This window comes from Rhinolophus sinicus, linkage group LG03 (assembly GCF_036562045.2).
Source record: "Rhinolophus sinicus isolate RSC01 linkage group LG03, ASM3656204v1, whole genome shotgun sequence".
Classification (NCBI taxonomy): domain Eukaryota; kingdom Metazoa; phylum Chordata; class Mammalia; order Chiroptera; family Rhinolophidae; genus Rhinolophus; species Rhinolophus sinicus.
The window spans coordinates 106,968,716-106,988,344 of record NC_133753.1 but is presented as its reverse complement, the minus strand read 5'-3'; the positions used below and the strand labels follow the sequence as shown (position 1 = coordinate 106,988,344).

Here is a 19,629-nt window from a genome sequence, read left to right as displayed (position 1 = left end):
TGCACAGTATAATGAATACAGACAATAATATCGTACTATAGAGATGATGTCTGACTTACACTGGTTCAACTTACGATTTTTCAACTTTCGATGGTGCAAAAATGATATGCAGTCAGTCGAGACCGTATTTTGAATTTTGAATTTTGATCTTTTCCTGGGCTTGTGATACGCCATACGATACTCTCCCGTGATGCTGGGCAGCGGCCGTGAGCCCCTGCTCCCAGCCTGCCCTGCGGACAGCAGGGTACACAGCCGGGACCCTAGTGTGCTGGGTTGCCAGAGTTCTTTTGGATATTGTGTTCTGAGCACGTTTAGGGTGGGCTAGGCTGCGCTCTGATGTTCAGTAGGTTGGGTGTATTGAATGCAGTTTTGACTTAGGATATTTTCAACTTAAAATAGATTTATCAGGACGTCAATCCATTGTAAGTAGAGGAACCTCTGTAACTATGTAATGTGATAAATATCACTGCATCAGCAATCATATTACAATACATAAATGTGTCAAAGTAACACCCTGAATACCTTCCACAATGTTACTTGTCAGATTGACTCAATTAAGAAATTTAAATTCAAAAAAATTATCTTTTAAAATTAAAAAACGGAAGGTGGAGAAACCTGATTGGATATCCTCGTCATGCAACATCTCAGTTTCTCATCTGTCAAATGAACATAGAAAGTTTCAGAAATGAATCCAAGTTTTGTGGGACCTGAAGTTTATACAATTTTGAGGATCCTCTTTAAGAAAAAGAAAAATCTCTCTTCTGTAAATTTTTCAAAAACAAATGCACATGTGCACACACTGTCGGCCCCTCCCCCCCCACTCCCTGCGGGCCTCTAGGGGCCCCAAAGCACAAGCTTCCTTATTAGCTTCAGGCCGGTGTACCCTGGTGAGGCTGACTTTCCAGATGCAAAGTTGTTGTTTTTTTGTTGTTGTTTTTTGCTAACAATCACTACTTTTCAAACATTTTAAACACTATGCCTATCTGTATCTATAATGAAATATTTATATCCCAAAATTGCTAACCAAGCTGACTAAAAATGTCAGCTAATCATGAAATGCTTTGAAACACTATCCAGATTAGTTCCCCTTTCATATTTAACCAGAAAATAATCTACCTTGCAAACTCATAACATCCCACAATTTTTGTTTTAACATTTACTGAGTCCTAATTAAGTGACACTTACTGTTGTAACTACTTTACCTATATCAACTTTTTTTACCCTCATAACGGCTTTGTGAGATAAGGGGTAGTATCAGTCCCATTTTATGGATGAGGAAACTGAGGCACAGAGACGGGAAGTGCCTTGCTAAAAACTACATAGCTAGTAAGTAACATGCCCGCACTCCTAGATATTCTACTGGATTCTAGTGGATACGATTCCCATGGAATCGGAAGCTGTTCATCTGCTCGCGTGTAACTGTGCCTCGCACATTGGGAGTCCAAGCCAGACCTACCTTTCTCCTGGAACTGGCTCTCTCTGTAACTCTGAGGCAGCCACACTTTTGCTCTGGGCTTGGCACATGCATCTACCTTTCTAGGCAGCTGTCCTCTGACAGGGGTTGGCCCTTTCCAGAGAAGAAGCCCAGTGCTGATGGAGGGGCTCAAAAGGGATGGGCATCCCTTTTGAACAGGCTGGGCTTCCAACTTCTCCAGTGTCACCAAAGTCTGAAGGGACAGCAGGTACACAGCACAGTTCCACTTCTACTGCACGGGCCTGTCAGCTCTGAATTCTGGCCTTCAAGAACATAAATGGACAGGAAGTAAACATGTGAAAATGCAGGCTGAAATAACATGGAAGGCAGCTACAGTACAAATTTCATTCTCGAGCATCTCTCAGCGATGTGGATTAAATAGTGCATTTTCAAACTATGGGAACAAAAAAGGCAAGAACAAGAAACTTCAGGAAAAACGGGGAGATTAAAAAGGGATGTTTTTGCCACGTATGAAAGCATTTTAAAGGCAAGATCAAAGCAAGGACAAAAGGAAGCAAAAGACGAAAAGAAGCAAGAAAAGAGATGTGAGGCACAATACCAAAGTGTTAAACTAAATATATCACAGAGTCATGCATTCATAAGAGACGCTTTGGAAAGAAAAGCCATCTCTGCTTTCAATTCCTTTGTTAAATTCCTGTCTCCCACTGCTTCCATTTAAATTTCACCTTTAAAAAAATAGATATAAGTAGCCCAAACCAACAGGAAACCATCATAATGCCTACCCGTGATGCCTCCAACTTGTTGCCCCAAATTACAGGAGCATTCTCTTATCTTGCCCCATCAAAAGGCAGTTGAAAGTCTGGTATTTGCAGCTCATTCTAATAATAACGTGTGAATTTAAGCGATAAAATTTGCCTACAGGCTGCAGTGTGTTTTTCTTTCATCATGTTTCTTATTTACTGCGATATTGATTCTGAAAGCTGTGAAGCTGGCCAACCTCTTGAAATAGCAAAAGTCACAGTCATTAAGTGGCAGGGGGGGGAGAGCAAAACAGCACACAGACCATGAAGTCCAGGGGAGAAAAGGGTCACATCTTGATGCTTGGTTACTTCCGGTTTTCTTTAAACACAGTTGGCAGACAGAAATGGAATAACTAGAGCAAGGCATCTGCTCAGCCCACCCTTCTCAAGCATTGGGGGCCTCTGTATTCAGAACCAGGAATTCTCCAAGGTCAAAGGCAGCAGGGAGCCTATGCAGAAGGAAAACGCTAATGCATGCTCACTAAAAATGATGCATGTTAAATTGTTCTATAAATAGCAGCTTTTATTAGGGCCCAAAAGGCCTGCAGAACCTAACATGTGTCTTCCAACCCAGAAGACTATCAAGATAGGTAACAGCCAGTCACATTGGCAGCAACCAGTCAGAACCCATGTGGGCGGGAGTCCCCCAGGGAACGTGCTGGCTGAATAGCTGCTCTGCTACTATCAACCCATCATCACCCCCAGCATTCCCACACATCACATTCATTAGGACTAAATACCTGCAAAAATACGACTGATTTTAGGTGCACAGAAAGTGCACAGGGCAGGAACTGTTTGGTCTAGAAAAAGATGGAAGTGGAATGGTCTCACGGAAGAAGGGTGCCACGGGGACAGGTACATTGTATGCTCTTACAGTGAGCTGGGCGTACCTGGGGAGGCAGGGACACACCTGGTCAGGAGCATTCACCTTGAGCTGCTGTTGACATCAGGGGAAATAGCTAATACGGATAATAATGGTCCCTACCCATTAGGGCTGTTGGGTATTTAAGTAAGGGAACGCATGCTAAGTGCTTAGCTCAAGGTCTGGCACATAGCAAGTACTCAATAATGGTTAAAATTATTATTCATTTTTATTATGTGTATAGTTTTGCACAGGTGAAGGGAGAGTAGACATGTCTTGGGAAGCAAAGAGATGAATCTGGTAAGGGTGCGGGGAAGGGAGTCAGTGCTCAACTGGAAGGGAGGAGGATGCACCGTAGGAAGGGAGGCTTGTGGGGGGACGGGCGGGGGGAGCGTGGAAGGCCTGGTTCCAGGACTGGGGCTACTGAGCTGGAGCCTCAATTCTGGGAAATTCTGGCTATGCTACCACGGGTAAGGTACTTGCCTCTCCGAACTTCATCTTTTTTTATAAAAATGGATATCAATGGTCCTCTCCCAGTGTCAGAGGGTGTGCTCAAGACACAAGAAGACATGTGATCAGTTAGCTAAGGTGAGGGGATGGCTTGTCATGTCATCTTTGCATTTGTGTCGAGCCCTCAGGTGTTCCTGGATGTCCTGCAGGGGTAATTAGTCACCAGGCGCCACTGAGTCCAGACAGCTCACTGTGCCCCATGTAGGTAAGAAAAGAAGGAAAGGAGCGGCCAGGCAAGACTCCTGACTCTGAAGGCAGCCATCAGAGGGTTTGCTCTTGGCTGTGTCCCGGTCTCTGGGGCAGGCCCTCCCAGACCCATACCACAGCCTAAGGCCAAAGTGCCTCTGGCCAGAGAGCCACCCAGAGCTCACAGCTAGTGATCTAGAGACACTCATGTCAATGTCACCTCACTTTTTCAATAAAATCAGATCAAAACTGGGAGGCTGCTCTTCTGGGAACAAAGGTGAAAACGGCCACACCTGGTCTTCCTAACAACTACTTCCACCAACCCCCAGACTTCCTGGCTCCACAGCTCCATCTCACATGATCAGCCTGGCTGACCCCCATCCCTCCTGCTCAGAGGAGGCTGGCTGATCACTTACCACTATCAGAGAACAGCAGAGACCTGCCTGTTCCCACTGTCCCTCCCCAGCCCTGTGGCCCAGGGCCGGCCCTCCATCTCTGACTGGGACTCGCTGACCTCTAAGCCTCCCATCAAGCCCTACATATTGATCCCATCTGCACACTTCCTCGATATGCCCCAAGCATCCCTGCCTCGAGATCCGGATTCCTGTACTTTCCTCCACTGTCATTTCCTTTCATTTCCACATGTCAAAATTCTGTCTCTTTTGGTCTAACTCAAGGGTCACCTCCTTTTGATCATTTATTCCATTATTTCATCCTTCACAAAGGCCTCATTTGTTTCCCCACCTTGTAGGAATACCACATACAAATCTCACGGGTGTTATCACATTAGCAGTCCACGGAGTGCTTTGCACACAGCCCCTCCCTTTCTGGAGCTTTGCCCCACGGTTACTAGGGCGTGGTGGTTCTCTGCATGACCCTGCCTTCTTGGCCACAGTTGACCGATCTGACGAAGGGCATGGGACCTAGATTAGAGTACTATTTCCCGTCCCTGGGATTACCCTAGAGAGATGGTCTGGTCCTCTCCAATAGCTGAAGCTGCAATTAAGCATCAACTTTGGGTCATTTCCACAGCGATATTTCACTCCAGATGGCCTGGAGAACTGGAGGTGGCTGGTCTGCACCAGCTGACAGTGGAAGGAAGGGCTGAGACACTGGAAACCCCGGACAGAGGACCCTGGACATGTTTGAGCACCTGGGTCTGACTTTCCCTTGGCATTCTTATATTGTTGAGTTCCAATCTAATGGGCAGCCAAAGTCTGATCACGGGGCAAAACTTTCAACACACTTTTTGGATCACTGCTGGAATACAACACATTCCTCTTAGCACCATGGTCTCCAATGACAAAATGAAAACTTTTCCTCCACTGGAGGCTCGGCTGGAAGATTAAAAATTAATGAGATTTATTTATTTTTTTTAGAGGGGATGCCACATAAGCATTTACCATAAGCATTGAGCATTTACCATAACTCAAGCAATTGTATTCTTGGGCATTTATCTCAGAGAAATGAAAATTTATTTTCACACAAACATCTGTGCACAAATGTTCTTAGCAACTTCATTTGTAAAAACCCCAAACTGAAACCCCCAAATGTTTCAATAAGCAAAGGGTTAGACAAACTGGTAAACCCACACCATGGAACATTAAGCAGAAATAAGGAGAATGGACCCTGTACACAGCAGCCTGGATGGGTCTTAAGGTACTTATGCTGAGTGTAAGAAGCCAATGACAAAGGTTATGTACCGTATGTTACAATTTATAAAACATTCTTGAAATAACAAAAGTATAGAGATAGCGAACAGATTAGGACTGTCAGAGGTCAGGGATGAGGGTAGGGCTGGGTGTGGTTATGAAAGAACAGCAGGGGAGCTCTGTGGTGGTGGGACAGTTCTGTACTCAGTTGTGGTGGTGGTGACTGGGACCTACAGATCTGATAAAATTGTACAGCACAACCTACCTACACATACACCTCACACACCATACACACATTCATCAGAACTACCCACCTACACACACACCCGTTCATCAGAACTACCCATCTACACACACACATTCATCAGAACTACCCACCTACACACACACACATTCATCAGAACTACCCACCTACACACACACATGCATCAGAACTACCCATCTACACACACACATTCATCAGAACTACCCACCTACACACACACATGCATCAGAACTACCCACCTACACACACACATTCATCAGAACTACCCACCTACACACACACATGCATCAGAACTATCCACCTACACACACACATGCATCAGAACTATCCACCTACACACACACACGTTCATCAGAACTACCCACCTACACACACACATTCATCAGAACTACCCATCTACACACACACGTTCATCAGAACTACCCACCTACACACACACATTCATCAGAACTACCCACCTACACACACACATGCATCAGAACTACCCATCTACACACACACATTCATCAGAACTACCCACCTACACACACACATGCATCAGAACTACCCACCTACACACACACGTTCATCAGAACTACCCACCTACACACACACATGCATCAGAACTACCCACCTACACACACACGTTCATCAGAACTACCCACCTATACACACACATGCATCAGAACTACCCACCTACACACACACATGCATCAGAACTACCCACCTACACACACACATTCATCAGAACTACCCACCTACACACACACCCGTTCATCAGAACTACCCATTTACACACACACATTCATCAGAACTACCCACCTATACACACACGTTCATCAGAACTATCCACCTACACACACACACGTTCATCAGAACTACCCATCTACACACACACATTCATCAGAACTACCCACCTATACACACACGTTCATCAGAACTATCCACCTACACACACACACGTTCATCAGAACTATCCACCTACACACACACACGTTCATCAGAACTACCCACCTACACACACACGTTCATCAGAACTATCCACCTACACACACACATGCATCAGAACTACCCATCTACACACACATGCATCAGAACTATCCACCTACACACACACACGTTCATCAGAACTACCCACCTACACACACACATGCATCAGAACTACCCATCTACACACACACATTCATCAGAACTACCCACCTACACACACACATGCATCAGAACTACCCACCTACACACACACATTCATCAGAACTACCCACCTACACACACACATGCATCAGAACTACCCACCTACACACACACATGCATCAGAACTACCCACCTACACACACACGTTCATCAGAACTACCCACCTACACACACACATGCATCAGAACTACCCACCTACACACACACGTTCATCAGAACTACCCACCTACACACACACATGCATCAGAACTACCCACCTACACACACACGTTCATCAGAACTACCCACTTATACACACACATGCATCAGAACTACCCACCTACACACACCTACACACACACGTTCATCAGAACTACCCACCTACACATACACATGCATCAGAACTACCCACCTACACACACACATGTGCATCAGAACTACCCACCTACACACACACGTTCATCAGAACTACCCACCTATACACACACATGCATCAGAACTACCCACCTACACACACACGTTCATCAGAACTACCCACCTACACACACACGTTCATCAGAACTACCCACCTACACACACACGTTCATCAGAACTACCCACCTACACACACACATGCATCAGAACTACCCACCTACACACACACGTTCATCAGAACTACCCACTTATACACACACATGCATCAGAACTACCCACCTACACACACCTCACACACACACGTTCATCAGAACTACCCACCTACACAAACACATGCATCAGAACTACCCACCTACACACACACATGCATCAGAACTACCCATCTACACACACACATTCATCAGAACTACCCACCTACACACACACATGCATCAGAACTACCCACCTACACGCACATGTTCATCAGAACTACCCACCTACACACACACGTTCATCAGAACTACCCACCTACACACACATTCATCAGAACTACCCACCTACACACACACGTTCATCAGAACTACCCACCTACACACACACATTCATCAGAACCACCCACCTACACACACGCATTCATCAGAACTACCCACCTACACACACCTACACACACACGTTCATCAGAACTACCCACCTACACATACACATGCATCAGAACTACCCACCTACACACACACATGTGCATCAGAACTACCCACCTACACACACACGTTCATCAGAACTACCCACCTATACACACACATGCATCAGAACTACCCACCTACACACACACGTTCATCAGAACTACCCACCTACACACACACACACACACTTTCATGTTAAACTAGTGAGGTGGGAGTCAGTTCCATAGATTGACCAAAATCAGTTTCCTGGTTGTGATAATGTACTAGAGTTTTACAAGATGTAACTGTTGGAGAAGACTGAGTGAAGAGTACATGAGACGTCTTGTACATTGTGCAACTTCTTATGAATTTACAATTAATCAAACCTTGTTAAAATCAAAATAACAAGACTTTTTTGATTGTTAGTTTTTTAAAGGCAGTTAGCCTTTAACTATGAAGCTTTAGCTGGGGATATCACATTATCTCTGTGTAAAGACATACACTCTCCTACTTACCCTCTCCTTTTCTATGGCCTAAAAATGCACAAGAAGAAATGTAAAAGCAAAACCCAGTCGTGATTACAGACCCACAGAGCAAATGCTGCCACATTACAGTGATCTGGTTGGGGACAAAAACAAGTATTATTTCTGATTAGGAAGGCTCTTTACAAGCAGGGGAAGGCAGGTGGTGTTCAAATAAGGAAGCCTGGCCCTGCATGGAAATGTGCGATAACGTGGTGTCTCTTGGCTACTCCACTTGGAGCCTTAACAACACAGGAAAATGTTATCTTCCAGAAACATATGACTTTTCCTATCTCTTCAATTATAGACCAAGAAGAAAAGCAAACAATGCCAGTGTGCTTCCTCCACAACCCCTTTTGGAAGTCCAGAGGGTATATCCTTCCACTGAAAAAGTTTCCTAACTTGAGATATCCTGCTTACAACCTTCGAGCACACCAACCAAGAGAGCAGCTTCATTGGCTGAGCTGGCTCCACAGGGAAACGCTAGTGACCAGGTATCCAGCTGTCCAGGTCATGAAGAGCCTTGCGGGATCATTATTGGAGACAGGCATTTTTTGAGTTCTAAACCAAAATAACTATAGAGTAGAAGCCAAAATATGTACAATAATGCCAAATGTATGACTCCCAGGATGGAGTTAGAGAAAGTAGAAAAAAAAAATATCTTTGCACTTGTGCAGTTGAACTTAACCTGTTCAGCAATCACTATACACAGCAGAGTGCAGGCCCTGGGGACACAGCAGAGAGGGAGCTATGGTTCTTGCCCTCAGAGATCTTACAGTTTAGAGATGGGCAAGTATGCCAATGTAAGACAGCATGCCAACTGCTGTGCCACACTACACACTGGTGCCCGGGAGCAGAGGCAAAGGGCCCCCAACCTGGTCGCAGCTGAAAAATTGGGAAAGGCTTCCCACAGGGGTGAGGCAGAAGCAGAGAGCTGGGCTAGTGAATCAGATGATACCCTGAGCACATTGAACAGCTACGCCCTCCAGTGTACTGCCAGGATTTGAACTACAGGCGTTTCCAAGAATTCTCTCTCCACCTCATGATTTACACCCTGCAGAAAAGCCACTGTGATTACCAATTTGCTCAAGATCAGGAAAGGTTAGTCCTTGGCCCAGACCACACAGGATTTGATTCCACATTTTCCTCCATATGCTATTGCTTAAGGACAACGATGGTACTGAGGTATGTTTTTAAAACAGTAGTTAAAAATGTTGATAAGACTTATCTTAAAATGTATTCAGGATTATAATAGTAGAAATGAAGCAGCCTATACTAGTTTAAGAGAAACTTGGAGGACGAAGTAGCTCCTTAGGTGAAGGCGCACCAAACTTCCACAGGAATTGGATAACATCTCCAAGAAAGTTAACTGGATCCCTGGCCCAAACCCACCACTCCTACCACATTCCGTTCTTAACGAATGACACCAAAACCCACCCTGTCACCGGAACCAGGACCCTGGGCATCTCCTTTGACTCCACCCTCCTCTTCACCCTCTTCCATAACCAAGCAGTCCTCATGTGATTCAGCCTCAGTGTTTACAAATCTAAAACACTATATGAAAACCAGAAATTTCAAATCAGTGGTTAAAGGATCGATTATTAGATACATTGAGATAACCAGACTTTGAGACAAGAATCTCTATGGTAAAACTCTCATACCATAATGTAAAAATATTTAATCTATTTGGAATTTATTTTGAAAAGAAGTATTTGTCTATGAGAAAACATACTTGAGTATTTGTGCCATCTAGGGATAATGAATTACTTTGTCAGGACATCTCAAAAGAAAAAAACTGATTTGATTATATAAAAATGTAAAATTTGTCAAAAAATAATGCAAATTAAAGTGAAAAGGACAAGTTGAGAGAAATACCTGTAAAAAGGATTTCAATATGTACAAAGCTTTTTTTAATCAATAAGATTAAAGATTAATACTTCAATAGAAAAAAGGAATAAGTGGTCCATCAATAGGCAAATCCCTACAAAGAGAAACAGTCAAACACATGAAAAAGTGTTCATTATCACTAATAGTAAAAAATGCAACAAAGGAACAAGACAAACAAATGAAGAAGCAAAAACTCATAGACACAGACAATAGTTTAGTGGTTACCAGAGGGTAAGGGGGAGGGGTGGGAGATGAGGGTAAGAGGGATCAAATATATGGTGATGGAAGGAGAACTGACACTGGGTGGTGAACACACAATGGGATTTATAGAGGATGTAATACAGAATTGTACACCTGAAATCTATGTAATTTTACTAACAATTGTCATCCCAATAAACTTTAATTTAAAAAAATGCAGATTTAAAAATGATACATCATTTTTCAGTCATCAGAACATGAAAGATGACAACGATTAAGAAGATTCAGTGTTGGTGAGGATACAGAGGAAAAGATACATTCACACATTTTTCACGGGACAGTATCTGGCGAGCAATTTATCAATCCATATTAAAAGTTCTTAAAAATGAATATGCAACTTTCAGGATGAGATGATGAATTTAACTCATGAATCTGACATCGTCCTCTAGTCAAAACACACTGAAAACTACAGTAAAGGGATTTTCAAAAAAATAAAATAAACCCATAACTGCCCAGGTCAGGGAAAACACAAGAGGTAACGACCGCAACACTGGGGAAGCTGGAAAGCAGACTCACAGGGTAAGCACAGCGACAGGTGTGTCAGACGTCTCTGCTGTCAAAACCAGTAAGCCCAACCCAAACTCTCAGTGTGTGTGTGTGTGTGTGTGTGTGTAAAATACATAATATGAAGTTTTCCATTTTAATTATTTTTAAGTGTACAGTTCAGTGGTATTAACTACACCCACATTGTTGTACAACCATCTCCAAAACTTTTTCATCTTCCCAAACTGAACCTCTGTGCCCATTAAACAATAACTCTCCATTTCCCCTGGCCAAGGCCCTGGGACTACCTAATCACTTTTTAAAAGGTAATCATGAGCAGTCAACATGATCCTGGACACCCAAGGAAAGTGTGCAGCATGGGAGACATAAAGTAAATAATATAAAGAAAAAAGCAACTTGTGGAAACAGAATATGAAAGGAGAAAAACTAAAAAACAAAATTAAACATTATTAATATCCTCCAAGGGATAAGAAAATATATTGCTTCCATTAAATAAAAATAATATGCTATAAAAAGGAACTTTCAGAGAATAAAAATGAGCAATTAGAAGTAAAACCATGATAGCAGATATAAAAATCATACTAAATAGAAGGGAAGGAAGATAAAATTAAAGAAAGCAAAACAAAGCAGAACAAAATGGTAAGATAGCCGAGAAAAGAAAAGCAGGGGTGGAATAATGGGAGGTGCTAAAAGAGAGAAAAGAGAAATAATGCAGTGGAATTATCAGTTAAATATTCCAAGAAGTTTCCCCAAAACTGATAGACATCAGATTCCAGACTGAAGCTACTAAATGTCCAGCCCAGTGGTTGAAAATTGATCTACCCCAGGGCTCATCATGGTGAATTGCAAAACTTTGGGGACAACGTGACGATTCCACAGGCTTCCAGAAAGGAAAAAAAGTAATAGATCAGGAATTTGAATGCCTTTGGTTCTTTTTAAAACACACTGAAAGACAGAAGATAATGGAGCAAAACCATCAAAATTCTGACAGAAGGTTATACCTAACCCAACCAGGCATCATTCACATAGAAGATTAGAATAAAGCTTTCTTCAGACATGGATGATCTCAAAAGATTTGTATCTTCCTCCAGTCTTTCTTAAGAGGCTCCTAGTTGTGCATTTTACCAAAATAAGCAGGTAAACCAAGAAAGAGAAAGGCATGGAGTCCAGCATGCAAGGGTGCTCGGAGACGCTCAGGAGCGTGCTACAGGGGCGTCCAAGGTGGCATGATGTATGGGCACGGTGGCAACATGCCCGTCGCAGAGCAGGGTGCCCGAGGCACACACACTGAAAGTTTCAGGTACTAGCTCTCTGGAAACTTACTGCCCTTTAAGCTGAGGATAGATTCTCTGAAAGAGACAAGAACTTTTAATATGAATTGATAATTTGTTCTCCAGATACGAGGTACCGACCACCAAAAGTGTATGAGTGTGTCTTTTTCTCTGTATCCTCACCAACACTGAATCTTATTAATTGTTGTCATCTTTGCTGTTCTGATGACTCAAATGTCTGAATGAGGAGAGATTGTCCCTTTCTTCCCTATAATTGGATGTTCTCAACACAGGCTGATGAAGTTTGAGCTCTCTCTACATGCCTGCTGCCTGGAGCAGCAGAGAGCTTTCATTGCATCCCTCAGATGTGGTCTGCTCTGACTTCCTCCATGGGTAGGCAGTCTGCCTTGATGAGGTCAGAGGCAGAAATCACAGAGCAGCCATTCCATAGTCCAGATTTATGCCTTATGCCCAGGACCTCGCTCACACAGTAGCCCTGCCAGATGTCCCTGTGTGAATGAGCCCTATGCTTCCCTAAGCTGTCTCATGACCTAGCCACATCTTTTCCAGAGAGGCTGTTGTAAACTCTTACGAAAGCACATGGGTCAATGCTCTCGTTCCTGACATGGCAGAATAGCAAGCATTTATCAATAAGTACAGTTTAAATATTAGGTGGGTGCAAAAGTAATTGTGGTTTTAAAGGTTAAAAATAATTGCAAAAACCACAGTTACTTTTGTACCAAGCTAATAATAGAAGGGCCAGGGAAACTAAGCTTCCCCACCCCAGCAAAATAAAAAATAAAAAAATTGGAAAGTAAGAAACAAAATTATCACTATTTGAAGATGAAATGACATTATATATAGGAAGCTCTAAAGAACATACAAACACATACTCACACACACATGCACAAAACTATTAGAGCTAATAAACAAATTTAGAAAAATAGAAGGATACAAGATCAATATACAAAAATCAGCTACATTTGTATACACTAGCAATGAAAAGTCCAAAAATGAAATTAAAATAATTCCATTTAAAATAGCATCAAAAACCTAAAAATTTAATAATGAATTTAACCAAAGAAGAGCAAGATTTGTATATTGAAAACTATAAAACATTGTTGACAGAGGTTAAACAAGACCTATATAAATATAAAGACACCCTATATTTAGGAATTGGAATTAGTGTTAATATTGTTAAGTTGACAATATTCCTCAAATTGACCTTTAGACTTAATGCAATCCCTCACAAAATTCCAACTGCCTTTTTGCAGAAGTGAACAAGCTGGTCCTAAAATTCACAGGTCAATATACAGAACCCAGATAGAAGAAACAACTTGGAAAAGAGGAACAAGGTTGGAAGACTCACACTTCCTGATTTTAAAACTGACTACAAAGGACCAGTTATCAAGTCTGTCTGGTACTGGCATGAAGATAGAAACATTGATCAGTTAAACAGGATTTACAGTCCAGAAATAAGCCCTCACATTTCAGTCAGTTGATATTTAACAAAGGTGCCAGGACCAATCAATGGGGAAAGAACAAGCTTTTCAACAAATAGTAATGAGACAACTGAATACCTTCATGGGAAAAAAATGAATTTGGAACCCTAACTCAAACCACATACAAACATTAAGTCACAATCAATAAAAACCTACATGTAGGAGCTAAAACTATAAAACTCTTAGAAGAAAACAGGTGTAAATCTTTGTGCCCTTGGATTAGGCAACAGTTTCTTAGATATGATACCAAAAACTCAAGCATCCAAGGGAAAAATAGATGAACTGAACTTCACTATAATTAAAAATGTTTTAACATCAAAGGATATTATCAGGAAAGTAAAAAGACAACCCACAGAATGGGAGAAAATAGTTGCAGATGCATTTACAACAACAACAACAACAAAAAATACTTACAGAATATATTTGATAAGAATGCATACCCAGAATATATAATGAACAATTACAACTCAAAAATTAGAGACAAATAACCCATTTTCAAAATGGGCAACAGATTTAAATAGACATTTCTCCAAATAAGATAGACTAATGGCAAATAAACACATGAAAAGATGCTCAAATGATTAGTCATTAGGGAAATGCAAATAAAACCCGGGTTTTAATTTAAAGGCCGGGTATAATTTAAAGAAGATGGAAAATAACAAATTTTGGTCAGAAATGTGAAGAAATTGGAACCTTCACACTTTGCTAGTAGAAATGTAAAAAGGTGCAGGTGCTGTGAAAAACAGTCTGGTTGTGGAAAACAGTCTGATGGTTTCTCAAAGTATTAGCCATAGCATTATCATATGGCCCAGTAATTTCACTCCTAGATATATATCCAAGAAAACTGAGAACATGTCCACATAAAAACTTATACATGGATGTTCATAGCAGTATTATTCCTAATAGTCAAAAAGTGGGAAAAACCCAAATGTCCATCAACTGATGAACGAATAAAGAAGATGTGGTGTATCCCTATAATGAAATATTATTTGGCAATAAAAAGGAATAAAGTATTGATACATGCTACAGCCTGGATGAACCTAGAAAACCTTATGTTAAGTGAAAGAAGCCAGACATAAAAAGACATATATTGAAGATTTCATTTATATCAAATGTCCAGAATAGGCAAATTCATAGAGAGAGAAGGAGCTTCGTGGTTGCCCAAGGAACTGGGAGAGACTGCTAACGGGGTCAGGATTTCTTTGGGGAGCAATGGAAATATTCTGGAATTAGACAGTGGCAATAGTTGCAAAACATTATGAATATACTGAAAGGCACTGAACTGTACATTTTAGAATGGTGTGTTCTATGTTATGTGAATTATATCTCAGTTAAAATAAAGGAAAATAAACAAAAGATGATGTGGTGTATCAAGAATTACCATTGATATAATTCTGTGCACCTTTAGCCCCTCAAACAAATTTCAAGGCAAAATATGCTGAGGTTTGGGATATGGCCAGGAAGGGTCACACTCAAGAGTAACTAACAGGAGGCATGTGGGAAAGGCAGGAGGAAAAGCGTGGAAAGACTTCCGGTCTTTGATGAGGAGATAACTGAGAAGAAGGTGAAGCTCTTCACTGGAAATAAGGATAAGAAACAGGTTTCCAAGGCTAGGAGGGAAATGGTAAGTTAGTCCTTGGACCAACTGAGGTGATGGTTTTCGAGGGGCCCTGGATAGCCATCTAGGAGACAGAGAACACAGGTTTGGAGCTCGGGCAGAGGCTGAGCTGCTCTGGGCCGTGAGTACAGATCTGGGGATGTTCAGAACGTGCACAGTAAAGAACTACCCAGTGTCCTGATGGCAAGAATCATGAGTGATCCCAGGGAAAGCAGGGAGCTAAGGAGGAGGACTAGTAGAGGAGAATCCCGAGAGTGCTGCCGGGCCACAGGAAGAGAAGAATGCCAGGAAGAAGCCACCGACAGTGTCCAAGCAACATGCCGGGTTGGAGCCGGGAGGTGCCAGCTGGACTGGGTGAGCAGTGATCACTGGCAAAATCATCTGAGTGATTTCAGTTTAATGTACAAAAGTACAAAGAATTGCACTGTACTTGGGCTTAACTTACGCCAATATCCATATTCAAGCTCAATGAAACAAATTACTTAAAAAAAAATAATAACCAGGGAAAAGCCCTGACTTGCCTATGCACACAGATCCAGTTGTCTGGCTTTACTCACACCTTCCCTCAGCCACTCTTCTTCTTTTTTTTCCCTGAAAGAGTATTTTTATCTTGAATGGATGTGATAACACATGGAAGCAGGGGGCTATGTTCCCACCTGAGCTAATCTTGACCAGCCTGAGAATGGACCATTCTACCCTCATTAAAGCTTTTTTAATTAAAAGGGAAATATGCTTCACAGTTTAGGTGGAAAACGAGAACACTAACTTGTTTTTACTATAGGATCTTAACTATGTAAAACATGCATTAAAAACAGGGTGAGAACATGGGCAAATGAGCAGTTGCTTCTGGCTAGTCTCTGAAGTATTTGTTTTTTCCAACCATATGTGTTTTTGACACATTTGAATTTTCCTACAAAGAGCATGCCTTACTTTTAAGATCAGAAAAAATGGTAATGCTGAAAAAAATGTTATAATCAAACTCGAAACAGAAGGTAAGCAGGGATAAAAATATTAATGCTAAACAAAGTAAATGGAAGGCAAAAAAAAAAAAGGTATGTTTTGAAGATAAAGGGAGCATTACATAATGGTAACAACCACCACTAATAATGAAGCCACGCAGATACAAATCTATGTTGCCAAAGAAACTGACAACAAGCTACAGAAATCAAACATTATTAGGAACACAGGAAAGAATAGTCACTGTAGAAGGAGATGTTAAAACGCCGTTATCAAAAAGATGTAATAAGATAAACTCGTAGTCAGATAGACAAAATTGATGCCAGGCAGGAATTCAATTCCATGATTACAGTGTAGGGTTTTTTCAAGTGTATATAGGATATTTACAAAGCTCAATAAGACTAGTCACAAGGGAAAAAATTCTCAACAAAGAAAAAATGTTAAATTTCTCTTCCCATTAAAGAAAGGCACTTCTGGCCTGGAGAAAATATAGAGGCTAGAGCAGGAGAAAGAAATGAGAGAAATGCCATCAATATGGTCCACTCCAGGTACCCTAGGTATTTGGGGGGACAGGGAAGGATGAATGGGAATTAACTTTATGGTCAGACTAGACCAAATACCTCTTCCTGCTTTTTCTCACCCACTCAGCATCTCCATTTAAACCATAAGTGTGAGCCACTGAAATGGTACCTATCTCAGTGGGTCTCACAGTGTGGTGCCAGCAGAATCAGCAATACCCAGGAGTTTGTGAGAAATGCAAATTCTCAGCACCCCCTCCACCTTCAGAAGCTGAATCTCATCCAAGGTGGGGCTCCAGGAGGTTCCTACCTGAAAGTATCTGGTGTTAAAGGTGTATCAACACCCAGGCTCCCTGAGCCCTGAGCAGGTTGACTGAGGGGAGGGTTTTACAAGGCTCCCAGAGTCCTTTTGGGATGAAGCTCCCATCGTCCACAGTACCAATCTGCCTAATACACCTTTGGGGGTGCCTTCCCTTCCCAGTGCTACCTCCCCACTCTCCTCTCCACTTCCCAAATACAAAAATGCTCTCAAATCTTTGTGTCAGGGTCTGCGTCGGGGGGGAAGGCATACCAGACATCTACCAGAGAACCTGCGGCTCGTGTTCTGGCCAGGCCTGGCTTAGGCTTGCATTCCTTCCTCTCTGGCTGGGCTCTACAGAGATGCCCTTGGGAGAGGCAGCCCCACTGGGGGAGCCCTCACCTCAGCTCAGTCCAGCGCTCATCGTTTGCGCTCTCCTCTGGGGCTGACAGCTCTTCTCTGCAGCACCTCCAGCCACTCTGCCGCCAGCCCCTTGCCCTTCCAGCTTCATCGCTCCCTCCCTCCTGGGTGACACTCACCAAGGCTCAGCTAACAGCCAGGCCCTTTGGAATAGATTCCTGCCTAGAAGCGGAGGTGCAGATATGCAAGCCATGGCGCTATCACTGCTAGAGCACCCACAGCTTGCTGAGGCAGCACAGAGAGGGCCTCACAACCATGTCAGCAAGGACTTCGCCAAGAAGGTGACACTTGTGGAACCTGGGGAACTGGTGGGACTCAGCCAGCAAATGGGGGAAGGGGTGAGCAGTAGGGTCTGGGGGCACCGCTGAAGCAAAAGGTCTGCAGTGGGTGCAGAAAGGCTGCAGAGAGGCCGCTGAGCTGCCAGAGAGAGAGACTTTGCCAGATGACTTAGAGACTTCAAGGCACTGGAAGAACATCCTCGCAAGAAGACTCCCAATGTCAGTTTTAGAAGAATCTGTAGATAATGAAGTGGCCAGAGGGAACAGAGAAAAATAGGGATGTGAAAAATTCAGCAAATGACCCATCTGTCCTCATAATCTGGAGGCCCGGGAGAGGGCAGTGGCCTGAGTGGCACATCTCCGAGTCCAGGCACCCTCAGGCTCTTCACTTGCAACTGTACTGCTGACTCAGAAGGGCCAGGGGGACTTCAGCTGTTGGGCCAATGAAATGTGATAGGCTCATCGTGCAGCTGCTGAAGACAAAGGGGTTCAAACAGGGCCTGTGGCTTGTCCTGCCTCTTGCTCGCCCTCTTCTGACCAGGAGGCACACCGGTAATCCTTCTCTATTCAGCATGCAATAGCAAGGGCTTCAGCCTGCCCCTTAATCCTCAGTTGCTCAGAAGGTAAGCCTTAAGCATGCGCCCGCCCAGCTGGCTTGCTTTTCTGTCATCAGCTTGTGAGGGTTTGTCCCTGCAGTAACACAGTGAGTTCTGTAGGCTCTGAGCTGCCACAAAGGCATAATAGCCTAACCAACCCACCCAACCACCTCGACACCAGGCGTTTGTCTCCAAGGACCTCAAAGGATTTTTGCCATCACCATCCAATATTTGCTTGTTTCATTTATTTATTGTTTTACGTAAGCCACCATTCCTAACAGAGCTAAACTCCAAAAGGCCTGCAAACACTGCTCATTTCCACCTACAGTCATTGCAGCCGCAGTGGCCCAGTGGGGAATCCCAGGATAAGATGAGCAGTTCCCGTCACAGGACAGAATGTCACCTTTCTTTTGCCTCTCAGAAAAAGACAACAGAGATGGGGTTGGGAGTGGGGGGTGCAGAGGAATTAAGCCCTTCAATGTCATCTTCTTTAGGGAGTAGGAAGAGGGAAAGAAAATTAGTCTAGAACCATAACCAGTTACTTATTCTTAAGTGCCCTAGAGGACTCGAGGATGAATGAGCCAGCGTTTGCCTAGCCATCTTCCTCTTAAACAGCTCCCACTGCCCGGGAACAGGAGATAAAGACACGTGGGCTCACTTGGAATGAAAAGGGGCATCCCCCCCACCCCGTGATGTCATACTTGTGCATCTGCCTCTCCAGGAAGCTGGCGCAGGCGCCCCGCCCCATACCTTCATCACTGTTGTCGTCCACCAGGATGATTTCCTTCAGCAGCTGTGTCGGCGTGTGGTTGACAGCACTGTGGACCGACCGCAGGATCACCGACAGGGCCTCGTTCACAAAGATGAAGATGATGGATATCTGGGGCAGCTCCTTGTTGTACTTGAGCTCCTTACACCTGGGAGGAGAGCAGAGGAGAGTGGAGTCAGAGGAAGGCGAAAAGCACGGGACTGCTTCTGACACAACAAGGATTTCAGCCCAAGCCTCGTACATGTTTTCCCAAGGCACAAGTCATCAGTTCTCTCTCGGCCGCTCCTGGTTAAGACCTGAGAATAAAACCAAGGAGAAGAG

The 19,629-nt window shown here is 43.2% G+C and overlaps 1 protein-coding gene across 1 annotated transcript in view; it reads right to left on the bottom strand.

Annotated features, from left to right (window-relative positions):
* GALNT17 (polypeptide N-acetylgalactosaminyltransferase 17) overlaps positions 1 to 19,629 on the bottom strand; it is a 514,547-nt gene that overhangs the window by 251,121 nt on the left and 243,797 nt on the right. The window contains exon 3 of the mRNA XM_019715773.2: positions 19,290 to 19,456. Coding sequence (XP_019571332.2) covers positions 19,290 to 19,456 — 167 coding nt within the window. The remainder of the gene's footprint in view (positions 1 to 19,289; positions 19,457 to 19,629) is intronic.